General features: G+C 35.2%; 2 protein-coding genes and 1 long non-coding RNA gene across 3 annotated transcripts; 1 reads left to right on the top strand and 2 right to left on the bottom strand.

The window, feature by feature from the left end:
- LOC136797653 (intermembrane lipid transfer protein Vps13-like) lies at nt 1-21,698 on the bottom strand (the record flags this gene model as incomplete). The annotated part of the gene is given in 18 exon segments (XM_067054237.1): nt 1-754; nt 990-1,064; nt 2,341-2,461; nt 9,811-9,905; nt 10,308-10,358; nt 10,745-10,814; nt 11,203-11,326; nt 11,574-11,619; nt 11,806-11,883; nt 12,093-12,178; nt 12,375-12,450; nt 12,875-12,988; nt 13,325-13,406; nt 14,209-14,553; nt 14,990-15,053; nt 16,012-16,093; nt 20,895-21,029; nt 21,572-21,698. Coding segments are annotated over 18 exon segments (1,894 nt in total), but the record flags the coding sequence as incomplete, so codon positions are not given.
- Nucleotides 6,823-8,957, top strand: LOC136797652 (uncharacterized). The gene is made up of 2 exons (XR_010845278.1): nt 6,823-6,987; nt 8,308-8,957. It is a non-coding gene; the product is annotated as an uncharacterized lncRNA (long non-coding RNA).
- A 544-nt stretch (nt 21,699-22,242) lies between the features above and the next one.
- On the bottom strand, nt 22,243-23,307 carry LOC136797620 (uncharacterized). The gene is made up of 2 exons (XM_067054208.1): nt 23,200-23,307; nt 22,243-22,997 (listed from the first exon to the last, which is right to left on the bottom strand). The coding sequence occupies exons 1-2, from the start codon at nt 23,231-23,233 to the stop codon at nt 22,510-22,512; spliced, it is 522 nt and encodes a 173-aa protein (XP_066910309.1). The 5' UTR covers nt 23,234-23,307; the 3' UTR covers nt 22,243-22,509.
- Between the last annotated feature and the right edge of the window lie 1,544 nt (nt 23,308-24,851).

Below are 24,851 nucleotides of genomic sequence, written 5' to 3'. Positions count from 1 at the left end.
TTTAGTTAACAATGCCATCATTTATTTTAAATTCGATAAAAAATTTTAATTTCAAGAGTTTTCAAATTTCAAATTACTAATTACTTAATTATCTAGAAAAAGATTATCATATAATAGATTTAAGCTAAAATGGAAAAATATATTTACAGCAAAAATATGTTTTATGAAGTCAGACCAAGTCGAGGAATATTTCAATCTTTGTAGGTTTAAACGACTTCAAAAAATTCCCCAAGAAAAATAAAAATAATTTTTTGGAATTCTTTAACGTTTGGGATTTTCTTTTTAAGCAACTAACTATATTCATAAAAATAGTTTTTCTAAAAAGTTAAACATTTAAAACAGTTTAAATATTTAAACATGTTTTAACCACGGTCAATTGTCTGAAAATAGGTCAGTATTGTTCCAGTTAAATATAACGTAATAACTGCGGCAGAGTTTTTGTAAGAAAATATTTTAGAGAATTTTTCTATTGATAGAAATAATTCTTGATGAAAATTCATCGGCTTCAAATGTCATGCAAAGGCACCTGTCAAAGTAGAATTCTGGACCAATGATGATGGAAAACCAGGTCCATACAGCACATCATTCTCTTGGAATAATCCTTTATCACTACTAACTATTCCTACCCTGATCAAACCACGACATATGTCGTTAAATCGACGTCATCAGGGTCAATGACGATACGATTATCTGACGGTGACGGCGACAATAAATTGTATTCGTTCAAACAATTCCACGCTTTCTCATGTAAACTCTAAAATAAAGATATTTGAATGAATCTAGAAACCTTCTACACAAGAATCAACCAGACAATCGGTCACAAAATCGGTCTCTTGGAAAAAAGAGGATTTCATCAAAACAAAATCAGTTTGGAAATTTTGCCAAAAAAGCCAGGGTTTTGCTACTAGTTGATTGCTAATACAGAGTTTCTGGGTTGTTCCTGTATAAAATTCAAAAGAACATCATGAAGAGACAGAAAGTTTGCATACCTGAGCATTGTCTGGGTCACCAGTATTGACAGAATGTTCAATGGCTTCTTCTATTGCTCCCCCGTCGTCTGAACCCTGTATACGTGCAAAGCATTGTGGGAAAGCATTTATAAAGGTAAATCGATTCAACCACCAAGGGAATCCCAGAGTCTTACAAGATGGAGCTTAATATAATATAGTTAATAATCATTTATAAAAGGTTTTATTAATTACACCAGTGCCCCACAATCAGGTGAAGTCGTCTAAAATTCAGAATTCTTAGGACCTGGTTAGATTCTTCGAGTTAGTTCACTACCATAAAAATATAATCTCTGGTAGTTTTCAAGAAGAACTCAAGATCAACATAATTTAGCAGAGTATGAAAAATATTTGTCATGATAGCTTCAAAGAAAAAGAGACAAGTATTTCAATACTTTTGAATTGAGAGCAAACAGCATCGATGAAGGTCATAAAACAAGAAAACTGACTGAGATTGGAAAGATGCATTATTGATCTCTCAAGAGACAGAGTATATTATCACATTCTACCAGAAATGATACGCTAAGCACTAATCAAATAAAATATACAAAGGAAAAAAGTTCTCGAGATACGATACAGTGTTTTGTCTATAAGGTTACATCAACCTGCAAATCCGCTAACTTGAAATCATATTTGTGGACCAAAATATTTCCCTTTTTACAGTATACAGTTGTGTTTGCAAGTAGTAAGATTTTTGGACGCTTTTTTTCGTGAAACTTTTCTTTCCATTTAGACCTTCTGGTTTGAGGATTATATTTTTTTCGAAACCTCAAAACTAAAATAGCTATACATCAAGAAGTAAAATAAAATCCTACCGTGTAAAAGGTGGTCGAGAATAAAAAATCGATTTTTAACGCGATAATCGGATTAAGAATTTGAAAAATTCGAGAACAAAGTGAGAGTGAGGAGGCGATAATAATTTTTCTTGTTTGTTCCTCAAAATCATAGGTACGTTTTTTATGTATAGATTTGAAACAAATTTCGAGTTTTATTTTTTGTAGACTTGAAACGTGAGCATGATGAAAAATTGAACATCCGTTCCCCAGATTGAATTTTTTCCCTCTCCCTCAAAATTTAACAGACGTCCTCATGTTAAAAATATAAGAGAATATTCAGCTCTCGCCCCCTTCTCTTTCTAGACAAGGATACATGTTAGAAAACAGGCAATATAAAAGTTCGGATTTATATCGAATAATATAAAGATAATGTCGGTCAAATTTCAAAATTATTTTATTTAGATCAGACCTTACATTAAAGACTGATCAGGTTTCAGTATTAGTAATTGTATGAGTCTAAACCTAGAGGTCTGGGACTAGGTGTTAAAAAGGCTCACCTTCTGAGTGAAAGTGACGACATTTCCACAAGCATCAGTACGCTGCAATGAATCGTAAGACGTTTTCCACTCGACATTCCATTCACTGAAGAACTTTGATTGGCTCGCTTGAACAATACATCTAGAAATGAATTGGGAGTCAGTTAAATTACGAAAAGTTAAATTGACACGCCCGTCATCTCCGTGGATGAAAGATCTAGATGTACGAAACCTGCAGCGTCAGAAAGAAGAACTTCGAGTGAGTCTGAAAAACGATCGAAACGACGTACAGCTGGAGCAACTCCGAAAAACAAGAAACGAACTCAAATCAAATATCCGAGACGCAAAGAAAAAGTTTCTAAAAAACCTTCTCGCAAATAAAACTTCCTCAGAATCATGGAATGTCATCAACAAAATTCTTCACCCTCGCTTGAAACGTATGAGTATCGATCCAGACGAAATCAACAAATTCTTCAATTCAACTGCTGTTCGCACGACGGGGAAGAATGCTGGAGAGCTCTCAAAATCCTTTATTCGCGAGTTACCTGATCATCCAGATAACTTCCATCTTCGCCATGCGACTCATGGCGAAGTACTTAAAGCCATCCAAAAACTGAGATCGGACTGCTCAACCGGCCCAGACAATATCCCATCAAAGTTCGTCAAACCAGTGTCAGAATACCTCGCATCACCCCTGACTCACATCATCAACAGCTGTATAACAACGTCAACTTTTCCAGACGACTGGAAAATTAGCCGAATCTGTCCTGTACCCAAAATCAACGATCCCCAATCACTAATCGACTACAGACCCATCAGCATCCTACCAATCCTATCCAAGGTATTCGAAAGAGTTATTCTTCAACAACTTACAGACCACATTGAAACGAAATCTATTTACCTCAACAGTCAATCCGGTTTCCGAAAATCACATTCAACCACAACTGTTCTACTTAAACTGAAAGATGATATTAAAACTGCTATGAGTAGAAGTGAAGTGACCTTATCGATTTTTGCCGATTTCTCGAAAGCTTTTGATACAGTTGATTATCGTATTCTACTGGAGCATCTCAACAATCTTGGCTTCTCCCGACAAGTCTTGTTTCTTATCGGTGATTATCTGTCCAACCGTAAACAGTACGCTCAGATCGACGACAAATCGTCTAACAAGTTAAACGTTCAGTTTGGTGTTCCACAGGGCAGTATACTCGGCCCTATTCTGTTTAACTTATACATTACCACAATAAACACTAATGGTCAGAGTACCTATCTTCTCTACGCTGACGATACAACACTACTACGTCACGCAAAAATCAAAGAGATACAGAACACCATCGAATCCGTACAGATAGAGATCGATAACATTAACCAGTGGTCGGACCGAAATAATCTCTGTTTGAATGCTAAGAAAACAAAAATGACTGTATTTTCAACCAGACAGCTAGCACAACGCCACTCGCTTGCTGACTTGGTCACCGAGATAAAAAGTGCCGGCCAAGACATCGAAAGAGTCCAGAACTTCAAGATTCTCGGCGTCAAATTCAACGAGCATCTTGATTGGACTGAGCATGTTAATCAGACGCTAAAGTGCTGTTTTGCTAAACTACGTAACTTGAAACAGTTTCAAAACATCACAACCTGGCACCAACGTAAAATGCTAGTGGAGTCTTTGGTCCTCAGCAAATTAATGTATGGATCTGTGCTACTTTCAGATGCTGCAAAATACCAACTAAAACGTTTGCAGAAAGTTCAGAACGCCGCGGCTGGTTTTGTGCTGAAGCGCCACGCCTCCATCAAAGATGTTATCGAGCTGAAATGGCTACCCGTCACCGAAATGATCGACTTCACCATGGCAAAAACCGTACACAGCGCACTCCATAACCCCGATTGGCCATCTTACCTACGCCTATCCAAAGTAACCAACCCTGACAGAGAGCTGCGTTCTGAAAACATTATTCTGCATGATGTTGAAAACAGAAATCGTGTGGCTGGTACCTTTGAGCACGAGGGTGCTACATGTTTTAATGATTTACCTATTAACATAAAGCATATCGAATCAAAAGATAGCTTTGCAAATCTAGCTTGGAAATTTTATTTTGATAGGGCATTAGCTAAATCATTGAATCCTTGAAATTATTCAATAATCACCTATTCGAAGTTACCTAAGTATCTCAATAACTATATTCTTGACAATATTGCGAATTCTAATGTTTTACTACTTCAGGATCCTAACCTAACTCCATCCTTTCCTTTTCATTGAAGCTTACCTTAGGTTTTGACACATTGAGCTTTAAATTAGTTTAAAATTTATTTACATTTATGGAGGCGGTTTCTTTCATAGTGGTACGCTAATCTCGTTTTGCCTTGACTCATTACTTTGTCTACCATTTACTTTCGGCTTTTTTAACTAGATTACCCAGGTGTTTCTCTTTTTTTTCGCTGAATGTCTTTTATTCGGAATTGAATAATCGAGACATGAAAAATGACTATATTGTAATCTGTTTTCAATGAATAATCTAAAATGTACTGGAGATGACATGTAGGCGTTAATAATGGAAATTGGAAATTTTATTTTGATAGGGCATTAGCTAAATCATTGAATCCTTGAAATTATTCAATAATCACCTATTCGAAGTTACCTAAGCATCTCAATAACTATATTCTTGACAATATTGCGAATTCTAATGTTTTACTACTTCAGGATCCTAACCTAACTCCATCCTTTCCTTTTCATTGAAGCTTACCTTAGGTTTTGACACATTGAGCTTTAAATTAGTTTAAAATTTATTTACATTTATGCTTAATCGACCGCCGGAGGCGGTTTCTTTCATAGTGGTACGCTAATCTCGTTTTGCCTTGACTCATTACTTTGTCTACCATTTACTTTCGGCTTTTTTAACTAGATTACCCAGGTGTTTCTCTTTTTTTTCGCTGAATGTCTTTTATTCGGAATTGAATAATCGAGACACGAAAAATGACTATATTGTAATCTGTTTTCAATGAATAATCTAAAATGTACTGGAGATGACATGTAGGCGTTAATAATGTGCGCGCGCTCTTTTGCGAGCGTGACTACGCGTGATGGAAGGCGGTCGTTTCAGTGTGGTTTAGATCCACACTGTGACCTAGTATATCTATATATATTTTTAACAATAAGGCTGGGACAGCATACTCCTCTTGCATTTTCGTTGTTATTTTTTTTTTTTTTGTTTGTTTTTTTTTTTTTTTTTTTTTTTTTTTTTTTTTTTAATATTTAGCAATTAATTCTATTAGCGACGTATCACATTCCTCAACCCAAACGCCTCATCGAATTAACTACAATATTTTTTTTTTTTTTTTTTTTTTTTTTTTTTTCACACTTCTCACAATCTTGTTTCTATGCCTAGTCCTCGGCCTATATAAAATCATAATATATTTACGAGATATTATTTATCTAAGAATAGTTTATTTATTTCTTACTGTCTGCCATAATTTATCTAGGACGACTATCTTGCGAACAAGCCGTTATCCAGTTTAATTATTACTAATCGAACAAACTTCCAAACGTCATATCTCAGTATTCTGATTCCGAACTTCACTTAGTTTTCCTTATTCCTTCCGATGAGTCCTTCTTCCCGTATCTGTTCGAGTTGTTAATGTTAGTTATTTATATATTTTATACACACAGCATATACATTATATAACACTTTTCTTGTAAGAAGATCAAGGAAATATTAATGTTAAAAAAAAAAAAAAAAAAAAAAAAAACTTTTATATGCATATATGAAGCAAGATCATTAGACTTGCTTTCACCCAGATACGTATAGATCGAACCTGATCGAATTTGATTTCAATCAAATTCAATCAACCGAATGTTAATTCATGATATGCACCACTGCAATGTCTTCTGACATTACATCACGGACCCAGTAGCTGATTGGTTGTGAGTGACGTAAAATCAGTCAATACGTCACTTTCAACCAATCAACTGTTGGGTCCGCCGAAGACATTGTAATGGTGCATATCATGAATTAAACAACTTTATTCCTATCCGAACGAAAGCCGAAAAAGGAGTTTATCGCTTAAATACGTAAGGTGTAGGATCCCAAAAAATCTCGGACGTTACACAAATAGTATATTATCTCCCTAATCTAAATCACAGACCTTTAAACATGTACTTCTTAAATACATGATGTGCACCACATCATGAACCCAATAGCTGATTGGCTGTAAATGACGTAAAATCAGTCAATACGTCACTTTCAACCAATCAGCTGTTGGGTCTGTAGAAGACATTGCAATGGTGCATATCATAAATAGAAGCTTCCTATAAAAAACTTTTTAAATATTTCCCTACTATAGGGGAATATTTATTAAAACGGCCTTTTTCCATTTCCATTTTCGATGTTAATGTTTTCTTTATTCGTGCTGCACATTATGACTAGGCTCTTCAGTCACGTGACTAAAAATCGTCGCGAAGAATTAGCGGGGAAAAAAATTGTATCCTTTGCAGTTTGCAGGGGTTTTTACCAGCTTTTCATAAAACAAATGATTGTGTGTAAAGCTCAGAGGACTGCCTCTTGTGTGTGCTGTATTTGTTGTTTTTCCCATAAGGAGAAGAAGAAGGGTGGAGAAAGAAGCTGAAACACATGGAAATCCAATCCATTCCTATCTTGACTTGAGAAGAAGGTGAGCATAAATTTCTTTCTGATTTCCATCATGTATATATTGTCTAGATATTAATCGTCAAAACTTGGAAAAGCTTGCACTCTTCTCAGTGCCCCATTTTTAGCCTTGATGCCAGATGCTAAAAAGAAAACTAGATCATAATAGATGCTTTTACTCCCTGTTTACCTTTTTGTATGCTCCCCTCCCTTGTATCTTTTGTGCGCTCTCTGGGATCCTTTGGTACGTTTTCCTTTTTGTACACTACCCATGGTCCTTTTTTAATGCTTTCAGGGTACCTTTTGTACGCTCTCCGTTGGTCCTTTTTGTGTGTTCCTGGGTACCTTTTTGTACGCTCCCTGTGTATCTTATTGTACGTTCCAGTGTATCTTATTGTGCAGTTCCCCGTATACATTATTGTACGTACCCCATGTACCTTATTGTACGTTCCCCAGTACCTTATTGTATGTTCCCCGTGTATATACCTTATTGTACGTTCCCTGTAGGTTCCCTGTGTTCCTTATTGTACTTTCCCCTTGTACCTTATTGTACGTTCCCAGTGTACCTTATTTATGTTCCCCGTGAACCTTATTGTATGTTCCCCGTGAACCTTATTGTACGTTCCCAGTGTACCTTATTGTACGTTCCTCGTGTACCTTATTGTATGTTCCCCTTGTACCTTATTGTACGTTCCGCTTGTACCTTATAGACCTTTTTTCAAAGAGGACGTCCTGTTGAATAATTATGTACTCCAGCCATAAAAACAATGATAGAGCCATGCATAATTAATGTATCATGCATATTGTAATAATTATGCATGGTTTTATCATTGTTTTTCTGCTGGACTACATAATTATTCAACAGGGTGGCCTCTTTGAAAAAAGGTCTATTGTACGTTCCCAGTGTACCTTATTGTACGTTCCCAGTGTACCTTATTGTATATTCCCCGTTAACCTTATTGTATGTTCCCCGTGAACCTTATTGTACGTTCCCCTTGTACCTTATTGTACGTTCCCTGTGAACCTTATTGTACGTTCCCTGTGAACCTTATTGTATGTTCCCTGTGAACCTTATTGTATGTTTCCCGTCAACCTTATTGTATGTTCCCAGTGTACCTTATTGTACGTACCCTGTGGTCCTTTTTGTACGTTCCCGTAAACTTCTTTAATGGCTCAGTATATATGCATGGCAAATATAGCTCAAACCATCAAGCAGAGTCTCACTTTTTTAAAGTCTTTTTTTTTTGGGAGATTTCAGTGAATGACCACACATTTGGCATTGATTACTGTAAAGAGATTATTTCCCATTATGAAATTTTGAATTTTTCTTTCCTTTCACATTCAGGTGCCAGGATTACAAATTCAACAAAGTTTGACGACCTCTAAAGCTGACAATACAATGTAACTTGCTGGCAATGATGTAATGATGATGTTGCACATAATGAGAATATGAACAAAGATTAACATTCTTGCAATAATTGAACCAAGGAACTCTATTGTTCCAAGATGTGATTTAATGATCAATGATACAAATGTCATGGAGTTTAGTTTATCAAGACACAAATTTCACAAAAAAGTTTGCTAGAGAGTGTTGTAAATATTTAGCAATACTGTAACTAAATGTGACAATTTCAAGGTTGACAATTTGGTATATTATCACATGAATACTAATGTAACAGATGTTGTGCACTGGAAATCTAAATCTGTAAAGAAGGAGATCCATTTTTAAGTAACTTTTTATTTGTGAATGGTATAATATGGTGCTTTAAAATATTGATGACAAGGAAGTTTTTCATATGAAACTAATGTGTACAACATATTTCGATATCTCCCAAATTCATATTGCCATATTTCCATATTAGTCCCTTAGTAGACAGTCTCAAGATATTTTGGCACTTTCTTACTCAGATGAGTCTTAGAATAATATCAACTTGTAAATCTAAGATTTTATTTCCTTAATGAAGGTAAAAACCAATATTAGTTGAATAAAATACATTTATTTTTGTGTTAAAATGCGGTTATCATTTGCATGCAATTTTTTAACAAGTTTTTAGACTTATATCATCTGTGAACATGTCTATGAAATAACGACAATTTTTAGCAGGAATATGGTTGTATTTTGTTTTGCATCGGATATTGCTTAATATAAAGGCTTTAATAAATCTAAGTTACTAAGTTGGGGCTTTAGGATAATCTGTGGGGTTCGACTGCGACTACAATCTATGCTCTGAGCTATTGGAGGAAATATTTAACCACATCTTTGTGGCTCTTGTTCTTTGAAGAATGACCAGAATTGCCTGTAAGTATGACAAAAGCATCCAGAATGTAAGCAATAGAAAGGACCATAGTCCGTTAAAAAAAACCCGGTCAGGAAGCCTTTTGTTTCTTTTCAATGTTTCTTACTTGAACTTGCGTTGAGAAATTAGTTTGTTTTGCTCAATTTTTAATCATGTGATTAAATCTTAAACCAATCCCAAGAAGAGTACTTGGTAACATGATCAAAAACTGAGCAAATCGACCTTCATCTTTTGATACTTGCAAAGGAAAAAGCTAACAAAAAGTTAAAACAATAAGCTTCCAGACCAGGGTTTTTTATAAGGACTAATGAAAAGACGAAAACCAGCAAAACCAGATAATTTAATGAAATATAATAAGCAGCAAAGTCCGAATAGAAGCATCTTTCTGATTTTTTAGTAAAAATTCAAGAAAGAAAACAAGATGTTGTGTATAAAACAGAATATTTCGATGTTTCAATCACATCATTATCAACTGAATGTTGATGTTTATATTCGGACTTTGCTGCTTATTATGAAAAGACAAATGTAACGAATACAACTATCGTTCTTACTTTGTGGTAAAGATGAAAACAATGTTGGGATGGGTTGGGATGACTTGGTGGTCTTTGAAATCACCAGCGATCTGGTTCTTTGCTGTTATCAATGCCTGCGTGGAGAAGAGAAATGAGAGAATACATTTAAGGCTTTCAAACGTGCTGGTAAGAAATAAGAAATAAGAAATACCGTATCATACGAATATAACTGGTCGAGTTATTAATGGCCTTGGTAATAAAGGCGGGTTTTAATTAAAGGTTTTTATCGAAATTTGTCTGCTTTGTTATGTTTTTCTCCAAATTAGTGAGGATAGGCAGAAAACTTTCCTCATCTTTTACGTGGTAACGAAATAAAAGGTTCAAAGTAGTTTAATTTCCTTTTATTTAGTGTGTAGCACTTCCTAAATATGATTATTCAATCGACCGCATTAATTTAGAGAAATATCGGTGACAAGATCAACAACAGGCGATGAAGTCGATTTTTAATTCTGAACGCCGCTGCCATCATCACTTACCCTCAGAATGCTATAACCAAAAGCCTTTTCACTGCAATAAATTGTCACAGGCTAAAAGAAGAATTTTTGAATTCAATGGTATCAAAAGATCTGCAAATAAATCCTACAACACAAATTTTACATAAATATCAGCTGCAGAAACAGTAAAGGGATTTTATAAACACACTCCTGTGTCACATACCCGGCGGGACTCCAACACCGTCCAACTGGAAAGTCTGGCCAAAATTTTGTACCCGGCGGAAAAAATACGCTTACAACTTCAGCCCAACGGAGAAATTTAATGTAAAAATTTGCATTTGATTTTTGATTCCGATATAAATTTCTATCCCCGTTGTGTAAAAATAAGTTCCACCTGGGCTGTGAGATAGGGGTGTACAAATATTCTGAAAGCTTTGATTCTTACACCTTGTATCGTGTATTGATTTTGAAAAACAAACCTCGTGTGGATGCGTGAGTCTTGGTAACCTCAAACGCACTGTAATGTCTTCCCCTCCTTGCTCTGCAAACCTAAAATATTCACGTTGGAATGTTAGTTTAATAGTCTTTGGTTTTCATTAATACCAACATATGGTTAAACTAAGGTCCATATATTTTATCTGAGAGAAGTTTTGATTAAAAAACAACTTTCTGAAAACCCCTGCCTAGGGGCTCTACAACACAAGGTCACTTATCGAAACTCAACGACCATAATATATTTGGAATGGGCTATTTTATTAGGTATAGCCATGCATGGAACTCCAAACTTTTTAGGGCTATACAGAAAATATTTCCAATGAGCCTGATAACCACCACCGGGATTTCACGCAGTCACGCAATTTCTTGACTTTAAAAAAATTCATTTACCCTCTCCAACATTCTTTTTATACTTAACAGAAATGTCGAGTATAAGCCTCACCTTCGTACGCCATCCAGACTGCTAGTGACGAGGTCGATGACCCCACCTGTCGGTTTTATAAATAAACCAATCAAACCACGACCTATGCCTTTGAAGAAACCTTCCAAACCACGCTTCTTAGCACCTGCAAAAAATATTTTAGTAAAGTTAAATGTCTGAAATGGAAATTATTATCAAAGCTCGAACTAATTTGACAACAAAAGATCCTTTGCAGATCTATCAAGCCTGTATGTAGACCTTAGTCAGCTCATTTAGTTGTGGATATTTTCTCTTTTTTGAAAAACAATTATGCTAGCGCCATTAAGAAAAGACAACATCGATAAGGATAAAGAATATATGGAAGAAACAGATATCAATCAAGTTGTGTTTACCTTGGTACGGTTTGGTAACGAGACCGGAAACACCAAAAACCAAACCCTAAAAGAAAGAGGTTTTACAATGCTTCAAAAGACTTTTATTTTCCATAGACCAAATCTTGATGGAATGAAAGAAAAGCAAAGAGTTCATGAGTTCAAAGACCTCGAATTTGTCAGTAAAAACATCAAGGTCAAATTTGTTGATCTAAGCTTTGTTGAAGTAGAAAGTCGTATTTAAGTCAAATACCATGACAAACTGTTTCCCTCCTGTTGCCAAACCAGCAGCAAGACCTGACGGGTCCTCTCGCATTTCACGGCGACGTTTCTGAAAATACGGGAGTTAAATGAAATATTAAATAAAAAAAAAATAGCTAGGGTGGTTCTTCACAATATAGATCATTAAAATTTATCAACGGATTTTCGAATTTCGAGAACAAATTACACCTAATTATTGGATTACAATGGAACGAGAACAAGTCTATTCAAGTCAATGAAAAAAATTCAGATCGGGATACGAGATAAAGAAGAACAAACCCTTTTGTATTCACTATCAAAAGAGAGTGCGGCCACTACTTGACCAAGTTGTTCAGTAATCAAGGCTGCAGCTCCTGCTGTGCCACCTGCAAGAAGAAAAGGGAAAATAAATAACAGAATCAATATAATATCTAAAAAAAGCTACAGCTACCTAATACAAAAAATCTTTACACCGTAAGAAAAGTTTTTTACAAAGCTACAAAAAAGCCTTATTACGTTGCTCAGTTCTTACCTCTCTTAATTTAGTATTGCTCAAGAGTGGAAAATTCGAAACTATCTTACCAATAGTATGACCCAGCAAACTTTTGATGCCACTTGCTAACCCTGCGCCAAATTCACGTGGTCCTCCCACGCTACCCTGTAAAAAAAATAATTTAGTTTTTTCATTCAGACGTACAGTCTCGAAAAAAATGAGAATCGACTAAATAACGTCAAAGTCAAAATATATTGATTGTAATTTTAACGGTTTTCAGAGTTTAAAGTTCGGGCGACACTGTTCATTTCAATGCTTCCATTCTATTTCGATTTGGGAGGGTTCAGTGGCTTTCAGGCTATATTTTTAGCCTTATTTGAGCTTTTGTAATCCGAGATGCTAATGTCCTAAGTGTTAATAAAGTTATACAGAAGTTAGTTGGAGGACTTAAAAATCATTTTTATTTTTCAAAATGTCACAGGGAATCCCCCTTTGCTCAAACATTATTTCTTTGATTATAGTCTGTAACTTTCCATCATGCAAGCAAATGCTCCAATATTCAATGACAACCACTGAAAATAATTCTTACCAAATAAGGTTCGTAGAAAAGGTCTTTGAAGCCCTTTCCGAATTCTGTGATCAAACCATACGGATTACCAAGTGCATCCAGTCCCAAGACAAGAACATAGAATTGCTTGATTGCCTAGAAAAAAATTGGAAAGAAAATTTAATTTGGACTTTAATAACCAAAATTCAAACTTGAGCATTTTCTATATCAAACTGAAGGTAAGCTAGGCAAACCACGGGGGCGCGACCAGGGCGTACTCCTTAAAGGATATAAGATTGCTTGATATCGTCTGTAAGAAAAAACCCAAGGAATTCAAAAGTGAAAGAAGAATTTTGTTTGGTTACTCTGGTGTGGTCAGATCTGTAGCACAGGCTTACAGATATGGGAGTCTCTCAGAAGTTTGCCAGGGATTTTAGGGGTTTACGGAGTTTTAGTAAGGGGAGAGACATCTTTTATAGCACCTATTGTTACCTGTAAAGCGTAGTGTTTGGAAACATCAGTCACCAAAATATCTTGCGACAAAAACACGTTCTTCCTCTCATAAAATGCAAGCCTAATAGAAAACAGAGTTGAATAAGATAAGCCCCGCCCCATTAGAGGGTCCAAATATACCGGGATGGCTAAATAAAAAAAAAACTTCTCGCTGGTAGATCCTATGCATCAAAATTAATTTCATGAAAAGGTCTTCAACAAACATTTTGTGCGTAGGATCGGTTGAAAATGATATGTGAGATTGATAGCTGATACGTACTATTACGGTATCGGACAGTTGCAAATACAATATGAGAAATATTTTACGAGTTCCGAGTTTTTTCCGTATAAAAAAGGCGAGGAAAATATACGGAAAATCCGGAACGAGTGAAATATTTCCATATTGTACGAGCAAATGTCTGATAACTGGTTTATTGGTGACCCAAAAAATTCACTTTTTGTGTTGGAAGAAAGCACAGGGCACTTTTGTAGCAAAGTAACGTTAGATTGCTGCTACCGCTACAATGCAACAACATCTTTTTGTCAATTTATATTTTGTACATGTAAAATACAAGATATATTGTACTCTTCTTAACCAATCAGATTGCAGATATTTTTTGGATCGCCGATAAAAGTTTTCGCTTCGATGACCAAAATATTAAGAACAAATTAAGAATATTTCAAGACTTCACAAACTCCAAAACAAAACTTTTAGGAAATCGCACAGAAATACTCGCACAAAATATTGAAAATAAAATAATTTTAAAAGATTTTCAGTTCAGGCTTAAAATCTCAAAAAATTAAGAATATCAACGAAGGCTTCAAGCATTTTGGATTCTCTTATAAAAAACAAACGTGTACGGCATTTAGATACAAGGTCTTACTTGATGACAGCATCGCTAATATCAGTGAAATGGATACCAATAGTGCTAATGAACCATTCGAAAAGATAATCCTCATTAGCTGTTGAATTTCCTTCCAAAGAAAAGCTCAAGTGAATTTTAATGGGTGACAAATGGAAATAACACATGAGAATTTTAGTTGACTGTGTGACCAAGATTTTTTCAATCGATTCTTCCACACTCTCCTTCAGCATTTTGATGTCTTCTTCATAATATTTATGATAATCGTGGGCGGTTGTTTGGGCGGTAAACATGAGGCTCATTAGTCCTGTGATAATTGGACGATCCACTTTCAGGTTCATCTCTTGCATAAGAAGCTTGAAGTATCTAGCGATAGATAATACAGTGTAAAGTCTTTAACTCGTATCTCTATAACTCGAATGTTTCCTTAACTCGAACAAGTTTTATAGTCTCAACCCCTTATAAACCATGATCCATAACTCAGTATTTCCTTAACTTGAACAAATTTGTGTTCCTCGTGCGTGCTCGAGTTATAGAGACTCCACTTGAATAATACAAAATCGATGAAAATCCAATTTCCCTTGAAAATCGAATCGATGAGCGTCAACTGCAAATCTAATAAAACTAACCTCTAGCCGACACTATATCTGATTGTGATCTTAACACTAAAGCGGATACTAAAGCAGATCACCAGAAACTGTCCGTTAATAACATTACACAGATGTAAAACCTTGACTGAACAGTCTTTATTTCAATTGATTTCAAACGGAAATGGGCAATGAGATAATGAGCAAAGACTTACTTGAAAATCATGACATCGTGTAGGTGAGTGATGACAGCACACAACTCAAAAAAGGGTTTGATGCCTTGAAAAAAAAAAACGGACTCTGAAAGTTTTTATTAGCCATTTCACCCTCTCGATAATTTCAATGAAAAAAGATAGGTGGGGAATCCGATTGGATGGAGAGCTGTTTGGTTAGAACAGTTTAGAAGCAGTCAAAGGGAAAAGTGGCGAAGACTTTTATTAATAAAAGCTTAAGGAAATAATAGAAGTTTTGAGCTTGGAGAGGGTTCCTTGTCTTATGTTGAAAAAAAAGTAATATCTCAAAAACTCTTAGTACATATGCCTTAAAAACAACACCACACCAAACTCTTCAAGTCATACATGTCTGAGTCTTTAGTACCCCCCCCCCGGGGGTCAGTGTACAATACAGCGGCATGGGACAATACTTTACAGACTTTTTCCTTCTCGGATACCCACCCACCCCTATAGTACAAAATACTATCCAGCAAAATCTAAAATACACCCAACACCCCCTATATAGTACAAAATACTATCCAGCAAAATCTAAAATTTTTCTTGTACTGTACAGTATTTGCCTTGATTAAACTCTTTTTAATTTTATGAATTTCTTTGACCAACTAAAGCTGACTAAAGGAATAATTTTTGATTGTTACTATATGCTCAGCAGTACTCAGTACTATTAGATAAGACTGAGAAGCAGGTTTTTGAGCAAAACAAAATCAGCGCCCTCATTGGCAAAAATCTACCAATGTCCTTAATTGATTAAATTTCTAACCCTATTCTATTTTGAATTTTGACCCATAACCTGCCTTAACCTTGTTTAACCTTATGATTAATACAAAAATAATAAACAACAAATTGTATTTTTGACCCAACACCCTCTGTATAGTACACATATACAAAACAGCACATATTTTGTCTTAACACCCACCCCACCCCAGAATACATGCTGCTGCATTGCCCACTGACCCCCCTGTCGCCCCCACCCCTTCTGTTTTATACGATAGTGAAATGTGTACCGTTTCTTTTGATAATTTTCTCCGGTAACGGATGTGGATAGAGAACGGATGGGAAGGAAATGTCAAACTGTTGATCGTCCACCTAAAACATAAAAACAACAAGTGATGTCATCACAACGCAACTTGGTTTCGAGTGAAATCTTTTTGACAAAGGTAACATCAATCATCAGTCATCAAACCCCCCAGCGGTTTGCGTGAATGCGTGAATGGGCTTTTTCACTTGCGTGAATGCGTGAATTACGAAAAAACATTGCGTGAATGCTTGAATTTGATGAAAAATTTGCGTTATTGCGTGAATTGAAGGTCCACTGGGGGGGGGGGGCTCATCAATAATGTCAATAAAAATGAAAAGGACAGAGTACTGTATACATCATGGTAAGGCAAATATCGTAAATGTCCCTTTGGTCTATTTAAGGATCTTCGGTATATAAGCGAAAGTCTGAATAATTGAAAATGTTCCCCCTTTTTACCAGGTGATTTTATTAAGTAGAACATTTTAAGTGTTTAATTGACGTAACCTAATTTGATAACGTCAAATAAAATCATGAAAATTGACGTCAAATAATTTTCCTTTAATTTAAAAAACTTGGTTGTGAAAAAAATGAAAAAGGACCAAAGATGACAAGACGGATGAAATAGTAGGTTAGGAAATACTTTTTTGTGCTAGTAACCTTTGTGGTGTAGAAAGATTGTGTTAAAAAGACTATGTAAGTAAAATTCTCTGCATGAGAAACATAGATTAATGATTTAAGCATTTGTTGAAACCAAATACACGGCGATATTGGCCTTTGAAGATTAGCTTAATTAATGGAAGTTTAATTACTCTGATTTTTGATAATTTCTCAATCATGAAGTTTCTTTTCGATATTTTGACCGTTGAATTAAATATTTTGACTTAATTTACGAATTTTTGTTTACAAATAGATTTGTCTTCAATATCAACCTAAAATTGAATGGAATTGAAGAAAAAATCGCCCTAAAAATGATCAGAATACCGGAATGTAAAATAAACTTTTTAATATATTACATTCGAGCTGACTACAAGGCAAAAAAATTGGGATGAAAGATATGAAGGAACGAGAAGGAGGAATGGGAAGAAAAAAGAACAAAAATATCAGAGAAAGCAAAAACAATAGGATAGATGGGGATGAGAACGTAAAGATAAAAAGAGAGTAGCTGGAAAAGGGGTAAGTGTCTAGTCTCAAAAACAAAGATTTTCAATTCTTTTATTTAATTCAAAGTTGTGATTCATTGAAGGTAAACAGATATGAAAAGAAGTACATTAAAATGAGAAGTACACTTTCTAAGTTCTTTCACTTTATGAAATGCACTCAAATCTCTAAAATGAGCAGAGAAACGCAAAAGGATGGGTTTAGTGGTAGGTCAAGAGAAATAGTCAGGTGGGAGAAACGAACGCAGAAAGATAAGAAAGAACGAGAACGGAATAGTAGGAAGGAACGGAAACGAAAGGAGAGGAAAGGAAAGGACACGAGAACAAGATAAAAGGAAAGGGAATAACAGAAGGATACGAAGGAAAAAGAACAAAAGGCTAGAAAGGAACGAAACTAATCAGAACGATTTGATGCATGGAAGGTGAACAGCTATGAAAAGTAGTACACCAAAAGAAAATTTAAAAAAATTAGAAGCAAAAAAAAAGGAAGTACACTTTTTAAGTTGTTTCACTTTATGAAATGCACTCAAATCTCTAAAATAAGTAAAGGAAAGTTAAAGAATCGGTTTAGTGGTGGGTCAAGAGAAATAGTCAGGTGGGAGAAACGAACGCAGAAAGATAAGAAAGAACGAGAACAGAATACTAGGAAGGAACGGAAACGAAAGGAGAGGAAAGGAAAGGACACGAGAACAAGATAATAGGAATGGGACATAACAGAAGGATACGAAGGAAAAAGAACAAAGGCTAGAAAGGAACGAAATTAATCAGAACGATTTGAGGCATGGAAGGTAAACAGCTATGAAAAGTGGTATACCAAAAAACAAACAAAAAAGAAACACAAAACCACACAAAAAAAAAGAAAAAGGAAGTACACTTTCTAAGTTCTTTCACTTTATGAAATGCACTCGAATCTTCAAAAAAGTAGGGTTTAATATACTGACGAAATAGGAATGATAGAAAGAACGAGAACGGAATAGTACGGAGGAACGGAAACGAAAGGATAGGGGAGAAACAAAAACGAGCGAATAAGAAAAAGAACGAAAACAGAAGGATAGGAAGCGACGAGGACGGAATAGTAGGAAGAAACGGAAAGGAAAGGATACGAAAAGGATAGAAGGATAGGAAGGAAAAAGAACAGAAGGTTAGGAAGGAACGAAATTAATTAGAACGATTTTATGCATGGAAGGTGAACAGCTATGAAAAGTAGTACACCAAAAGAAAAAAAAAATTAAAAGAAAAAAAAAGAAAGTACACTTTCTAAGTTGTTTCACTTTATGAAATGCACTCAAATCTCTAAAATAAGTAAAGGAAAGTTAAAGAATCGGTTTAGTGGTGGGTCAAGAGAAATAGTCAGGTGGGAGAAACGAACGCAGAAAGATAAGAAAGAACGAGAACGGAATAGTAGGAAGGAACGGAAACGAAAGGAGAGGAAAGGAAAGGACACGAGAACAAGATAATAGGAATGGGACATAACAGAAGGATACGAAGGAAAAAGAACAGAAGGTTAGGAAGGAACGAACTTAATCAGAACGATTTGATGCATGGAAGGTGAACAGCTATGAAAAGTAGTACACCAAAAGAAAAAACTTTAAAAAAAATAATTAAAGGCAAAAAAAGCAGAAAAAAAGAAGAAAAAAAAGAAGTACACTTTCTTAGTTGTTTCATAAGATGGCCCCGAGGTTTCTCCACTTCTAGAAAAAGACAATTCAAGAAGAGAAGTAAAAAATGAAGAAGGGAAGTAAAAATTTTAAGAAGAGAAGTAATTTTTTTGTATTACTTCACTGAAAATTTTACTTTTCTTCTTGATTTTTTACTTCTCTTTCAAGCTTTGAAAAAATGAAGAAGAGAAGTAAAAAATGACAAAAATACCACGTGGTTTTGATTACAACCCCTGACGTAGAAAGTTTATTGTTATTACAGAGAGACCCCTTACCAGACTCCAGAGGATGTTTGTAATGGCAATTATGTTGATTAGTGTGATTAAACGTTTAAAGCTATCCCTTAAGCAAAAGTTATAAAGCTTTTCATAAATTATAAAAACACTTTGGGAGAGTACTTATATTTATATAATCTTTGTTGTAGGATCACGTGTTTTAGACGTTGTCTTGTGCTTTAAACAATTTAAAAAGGGTTAAAACCATTTTGGCAGCTCGCCAATGTAGAAATTTAATCACAATTTCGATACTTAAAGACATTTTACTTCCCTTTTTAAAATTTTTACTTCCCTTCTCGAAATATTTACTTCCCTTCTTTAAATTCTTACTTTTACTTCTCTTGAAACTTTCAGAACTTTTTTTAGAAGTGGAGAAACCTCGGGGCCATCGTAGTTTCACTTTATGAAATGCACTCAAATCTTCAAAAAAGTAGGGTTTAATATACTGACGAAATAGGAATGATAGAAAGAACGAGAACGGAATAGTACGGAGGAACGGAAACGAAAGGATAGGGGAGAAACAAAAACGAGCGAATAAGAAAAAGAACGAAAACAGAAGGATAGGAAGCGACGAGGACGGAATAGTAGGAAGGAACGGAAAGGAAAGGGACATAACAGAAGGATAGGAAGGAAAAAGAACAAAGGCTAGAAAGGAACGAAATTAATTAGAACGATTTGATGCATGGAAGGTGAACAGCTATGAAAAGTAGTACACCAAAAGAAAATTAAAAAAAAAGCAGAAAAAAAAAGAAAAAGGAAGTACACTTTCTAAGTTGTTTCACTTTATGAAATGCACTCAAATCTCTAAAATAAGTAAAGGAAAGTTAAAGATAGGGGTCAGTGATGGGTCAAGTAAAGGAGTTCTTTAAATGGATTGTTCCACACCAATGCTTTCATTTTTGCTTTTTTTCATGTTTTCTTCTATTGATTTGAAAGTTTTGAAGCATGGAGAGTGAACAGCTAAGGCATAAAGTACCAAGAAAAAAGAACAAGAAAAAGGAAGTACTCTTGTCTCCCGAATAGACGTCCCCCCGCTAATTGTTAAGAGACAAAAAAATCCACCCCCCCGCTCTTATTAAGACCCCCCCCGCTAATTAAATTCGAATAATTCAATATTTTATTACAGTGTAGATAGACCTTAAACTTGTTAAAATTTTCCTTTTTGTTAGTATTGCTTCTTATTTTACGTTTTTATTTAATAAAGTTTCTTTTTTGTTGTTGAAATTGATACCAGTTAGAAAAAAATCTGTCTTCCAACTACCCCCCTTTTTCTATTCCCCCCCCCCCCGCTTATTACAATTTAGAAAATTTTCCTACCACCCTGCTTATTCGTCTATTCGGGAGACAAGAGTACACTTTTTAAATCGATTCACTTGATGAATTGCTTTCAAATCTCGAAAATAAGTAGAAGAAAAGTTAGGAAAGGAGTCAGTGGTGGGTGAAGTGAAAGAGATAGGAGAGAAAGAAAACGAAAGGATAGGGAAGCGACGAAGAAACGAAAGGATAGAAGAACGGAAAGATAGGAGGAACGAGAAAGTAGGCCAGGAAAGGAACGATCACAAAAAGATAGAAAAGTAAAAGATAAAAAGAAAGAAAGTCGAAGAAAGCTAAAGAATGGGTTCGGTGGTGGGTGGTGGGTCAACGATTTTCCGAATCCATTGATTTAACATCAAAATCTAAGAATTTCTTTTCCACAAATCAGACAAAACTAACAAAACAATTCTAAAAATTCTTTTCTAAAACCTTTAAACATAATCTTTGTTAATAAAAAGACCTCACCTGGATTCGATGCAATTTGGTGTAAATACTTGAGTTGCTTTTCGATTGTTTGTATTCAACCCAAACAGCAGGATCAAGTGACCTTCGGAGCGCTCCTTTCATTGGTTTACTTATTTTCATGTTCTCAAGATCAGCCTATAACAACGAATGGGTTGACTCTCTTTAGTTCGAGCTCGTTTTATTCGTATCTTTCTATAATTCGAACTTATTCAAAGTTTCCGTCAAGGAGAAACCCTCTTAAAATACTTTCTATAGTTCGAATCTTTCTCTAATTCGAAGAAAATTTTTGGTCCTTTAAAGATCGAATTAGAGAGAGTCGACTGTATCTCTATAAAAAGTTAAAGGAATAATAATTGGAGTTACCCTGGTCTGATAAAAAAGACAAAAAGAAGTTTCTTACTTTCTTACTTAGGGCAAGATTGTTCAAGGGTCGCTTAGGTGTGTCATGAAGGATAAACGCTTTTTATATAAGAACAATTTTATAAAAGCAAGAGGCTTACATCGTCTAAAACCTAAGAACAAATTAAGAGCAATCCCAGTCTTAGATATAAGCATTGAGAACATTTCAGTTTAAAAACATCTTAATCCTATAAAAATGAACAATTAAACAACCGAGCTTCGACCAAAATTCATTGCTTCTTATAAAGCAAAAAGCACGTAATCTTTAGGGCGCGTACCTGTACTTTATCATATTGAACAGACTTCGAGTTGTTCTTCCATGCATCTTCAAGTAAGACTGAAATATCCACATCTAACAGTTTCCAACGCCCATTCTTTGATTGCACTTCCCAACATGATGTCCCGCTGATGAAATAAAACGAATCATACATTTTGTCAATACTCAACATGTGAAACTATCCTTTAATGTCTTTAAAATATCAAGTTGCCATCCAAGTCCATGGTTTTGACGACTCGATGACATAAAATAAGTTAATACTAATACTAGGGAAATATGAGTCATTTATAAAAGAATATGCCAAAACATTTCATCATGAATATTCTTAACTTGGCATTTTTTTGAAAGTTTTAAGCCTTACTTGGAGATAATTGGCAATTTATAGTTAAAAAAGCTCTAAAATTGACATTCTTAGGTTCTGCTGCCAAACTTCGCGAGGGTAAAATTCTCGGCCAAATTATATAGATAAAAGACTACACAAAATTTTCCTTCAAAGAGAACGCATATCGTGTAAGAATCAAGATGACCCTAGTGCCCGGATAACCGTTACGGCAAAAAGTGAAAGTGGATCACTGATACATTAAGAAGTTGCCATTAACATTTAATAGCTAAAACAGACGGCATAATATCAATACTAATCATGTTAACAGAAAATACCAAGCAATGCAAAGATATTTTCAAGAAATTATTTCAAGTATATCCGATGATATTTATTTCGTAAAATTAAATAAAATTTAATAAATTACAAAATAAAACGAATTGGGTTGGTTGTGAATTCTTATGGTTAAGTAAGATTGTGAATGTGTTCAATGATAAGAATGTTTGTAAAGTCTGAAATGTTGGGTAAGAATTTGAGTTTAAAGAGGATACTGCATAGTTAAAAAAGGGGTTTAAAAAATTAAATTTTCGTTTTTACTGATTGTAAAAAAAAAAGATAATTTAATGTTTTGGTGGGGATTCTGGTTCGGTCTTGTATTTTCCTTGGTACAAACAGGCGTTCCATTTCTCGTTGAATTGTAATCCTTTTGGGCAAGCGATGCATCCGACGGTTTGTCCGTGGAAGCAAGCGACGTATTGATGTGGGTTGTGGTCATCTTCAATGTTTCCACTGAAGTGTGGTCCACGGGCTGGGCATTTGTCTGGGCATTCGAAGGTGGTTGCTGGTTCCCATGGTTGGGTGGTGACACATTCGTCTTTTCGGTTGTACAAACATTGGTTGCATGGTTCGCTGAATTCCAAAGACAATGGCCAGCAGGCTTGACAGTAAGCTAATCCGTTTGAGCATTGGAGGAAGTAGTGTGGGTTGTATCGGCTGTAGTAGTAGTATTCGTAGTTTCCGTCAGCTCTTCCTTTGCAGAGGGAGTCTGGGCATGGGACAGCTGGTGGTGTGGTACCAGTTTGGGTTCCAACCTCGAGGGCGGCGGCGACTAAATATTAAACATAGGTTTTGTTAATAATGGTAAGATAGATGATAAAAAGAAGAATCAAATGAAGATTCAACTAAACGATTAAGGAAAGCCTAAAAGATGAAGACACTTTTGTTCATCTTCTTAAATTCTCTCATGAAAGCAGCAATGGAAATGATTCCTATAAGGAATTGAGGTTTTAATAATGATATGAGTGACTTACCAGCCAAGAAAGCGGCGAGAATGACGACCTTCATGATTCTTTGAAAGTTGTTCTTCTGAGATGACTAAATCTGAGATGATGCTTTTTCTCCACAAAACGAAGCCCTTATATACTGGGTGGAAAAAATCTTTGAGGAATGTGTTACAAAATAAACAATTTCCCCTACTTTATCTTTTGAAAATTTTGTTTGTGTTGTACACGTTTTCTTACAAGAAAGAAGTACTTAAGAACATAAGGATTCAATGGCCAAAATATTGAAGGCATTATAAAGCTTTGCGGACTCCAGAACACCCGATTCTAAGGAAAATGGACACAAAAAAGTCCACAAAACAGCCTACAAAAAGTTGAAAATAAGAACATGCGAAAGACATTTTTAAGCCCAAAAAGCTAGGAATATCCGAAGGCTTCAAAAATCTTGGATGTTCTTATAAAAAAACTTGTATTCTGATTTACTGTTACTGTAAGGGCGTATAATTGGAATTAGGGAAACAATTGTTTTTTTTAATGAAATGTCTAATTAAATTAATTTTTTGGAGGTTATGTAACGAGATGCCTCAGGAACATTCGCAATTGCATTTAACAGTTGTTTCGGAGCTTTTTTTTATTAGAAACGAAAATACTATGATGTGGTAGAAAAGGAGAAGTAAACCTGACCCGCCTGGCAATTCATGACAGTACGCAGCTCAAACATTGGAATGAATACTCGCAAGATAGAGAATATACGAGGAAAACTTTTTAGCCAGACAACAGTTATCGATTACAAGCAATAAGGTGTTCCCCAGTTCGGTGAATTCCTAAGTATTGTTAGGAGTATAGTATAATATTCATGGTACTTTAGCTTGGTTAATCTTAACCGAAATGAAAACAAAAAAAACTTGTAGTAGACCTGACCAATACAGTACTGAGGTGATCTGATCGATCCGTACAGCATTCGGTTGCGGTGCTCAAAGTTCAGGCAATCAATCTCATGAGTCATACCAAAGATGCCCAAAGGATTCATACTTAGTACGGAATTGGTATTCAATGTCTCTCTACTCTCAGTAGGGGTAAGTGGAGCAATCTAGGGAGAAAAAATGATGTCCTTTTAGTGTAGACAACTATCGAAAGAGGTAATGCAGTACATTTTTATCAGATTGAAGGGGGAATAGCCTGATTTGAATTCTTATGAAAAAAGCATTAATTTTTGGACGGTAAGCAAGCAAACAATGTAATAGCTTCCCTAGTGTAATTACAGGGTCAACAAATTATTTTGTTGCAAACGATGAGAAAATAAGGATAGGAAGAAAGCGTTGATTGTATAACATCCTGAGATAAAGATTACATGGCCAATTACTTGCTTGATTAGCGTCATTATCTTTTGCATTGTTTGTGGGAGCTGGGTTGTAAGATATTTCTTCGTTGAAGTCTTTGAAAAATTAATTCAACACATTGCAATCTTTCAATTTTTGAATAGCGCGATTCGGAATCAAGGACAAGTTTAATTTGCAAAAATGATTCACTGTTGAAAATATAGGGTGTACTTTCTAAAGGGATCAAAACCCCACCTTAGGTAGGAAGACCCCCCCCGCCCTTAAGTGGTACCCCCCCCTTAGTAAATACATTTGAAAATTCAGACCTCACCCCCACCCTTAGGTAGGAAGACTTTTTAACTG

The sequence above is a fragment of the Clytia hemisphaerica genome, unplaced genomic scaffold, assembly GCF_902728285.1.
Source record: "Clytia hemisphaerica strain Z4C2 unplaced genomic scaffold, Clytia hemisphaerica genome assembly, whole genome shotgun sequence".
NCBI classification, from domain to species: Eukaryota; Metazoa; Cnidaria; class Hydrozoa; order Leptothecata; family Clytiidae; genus Clytia; species Clytia hemisphaerica.
Note: the sequence above shows the minus strand (reverse complement) of the source record. Positions and strands in the feature narration are given on the sequence as shown.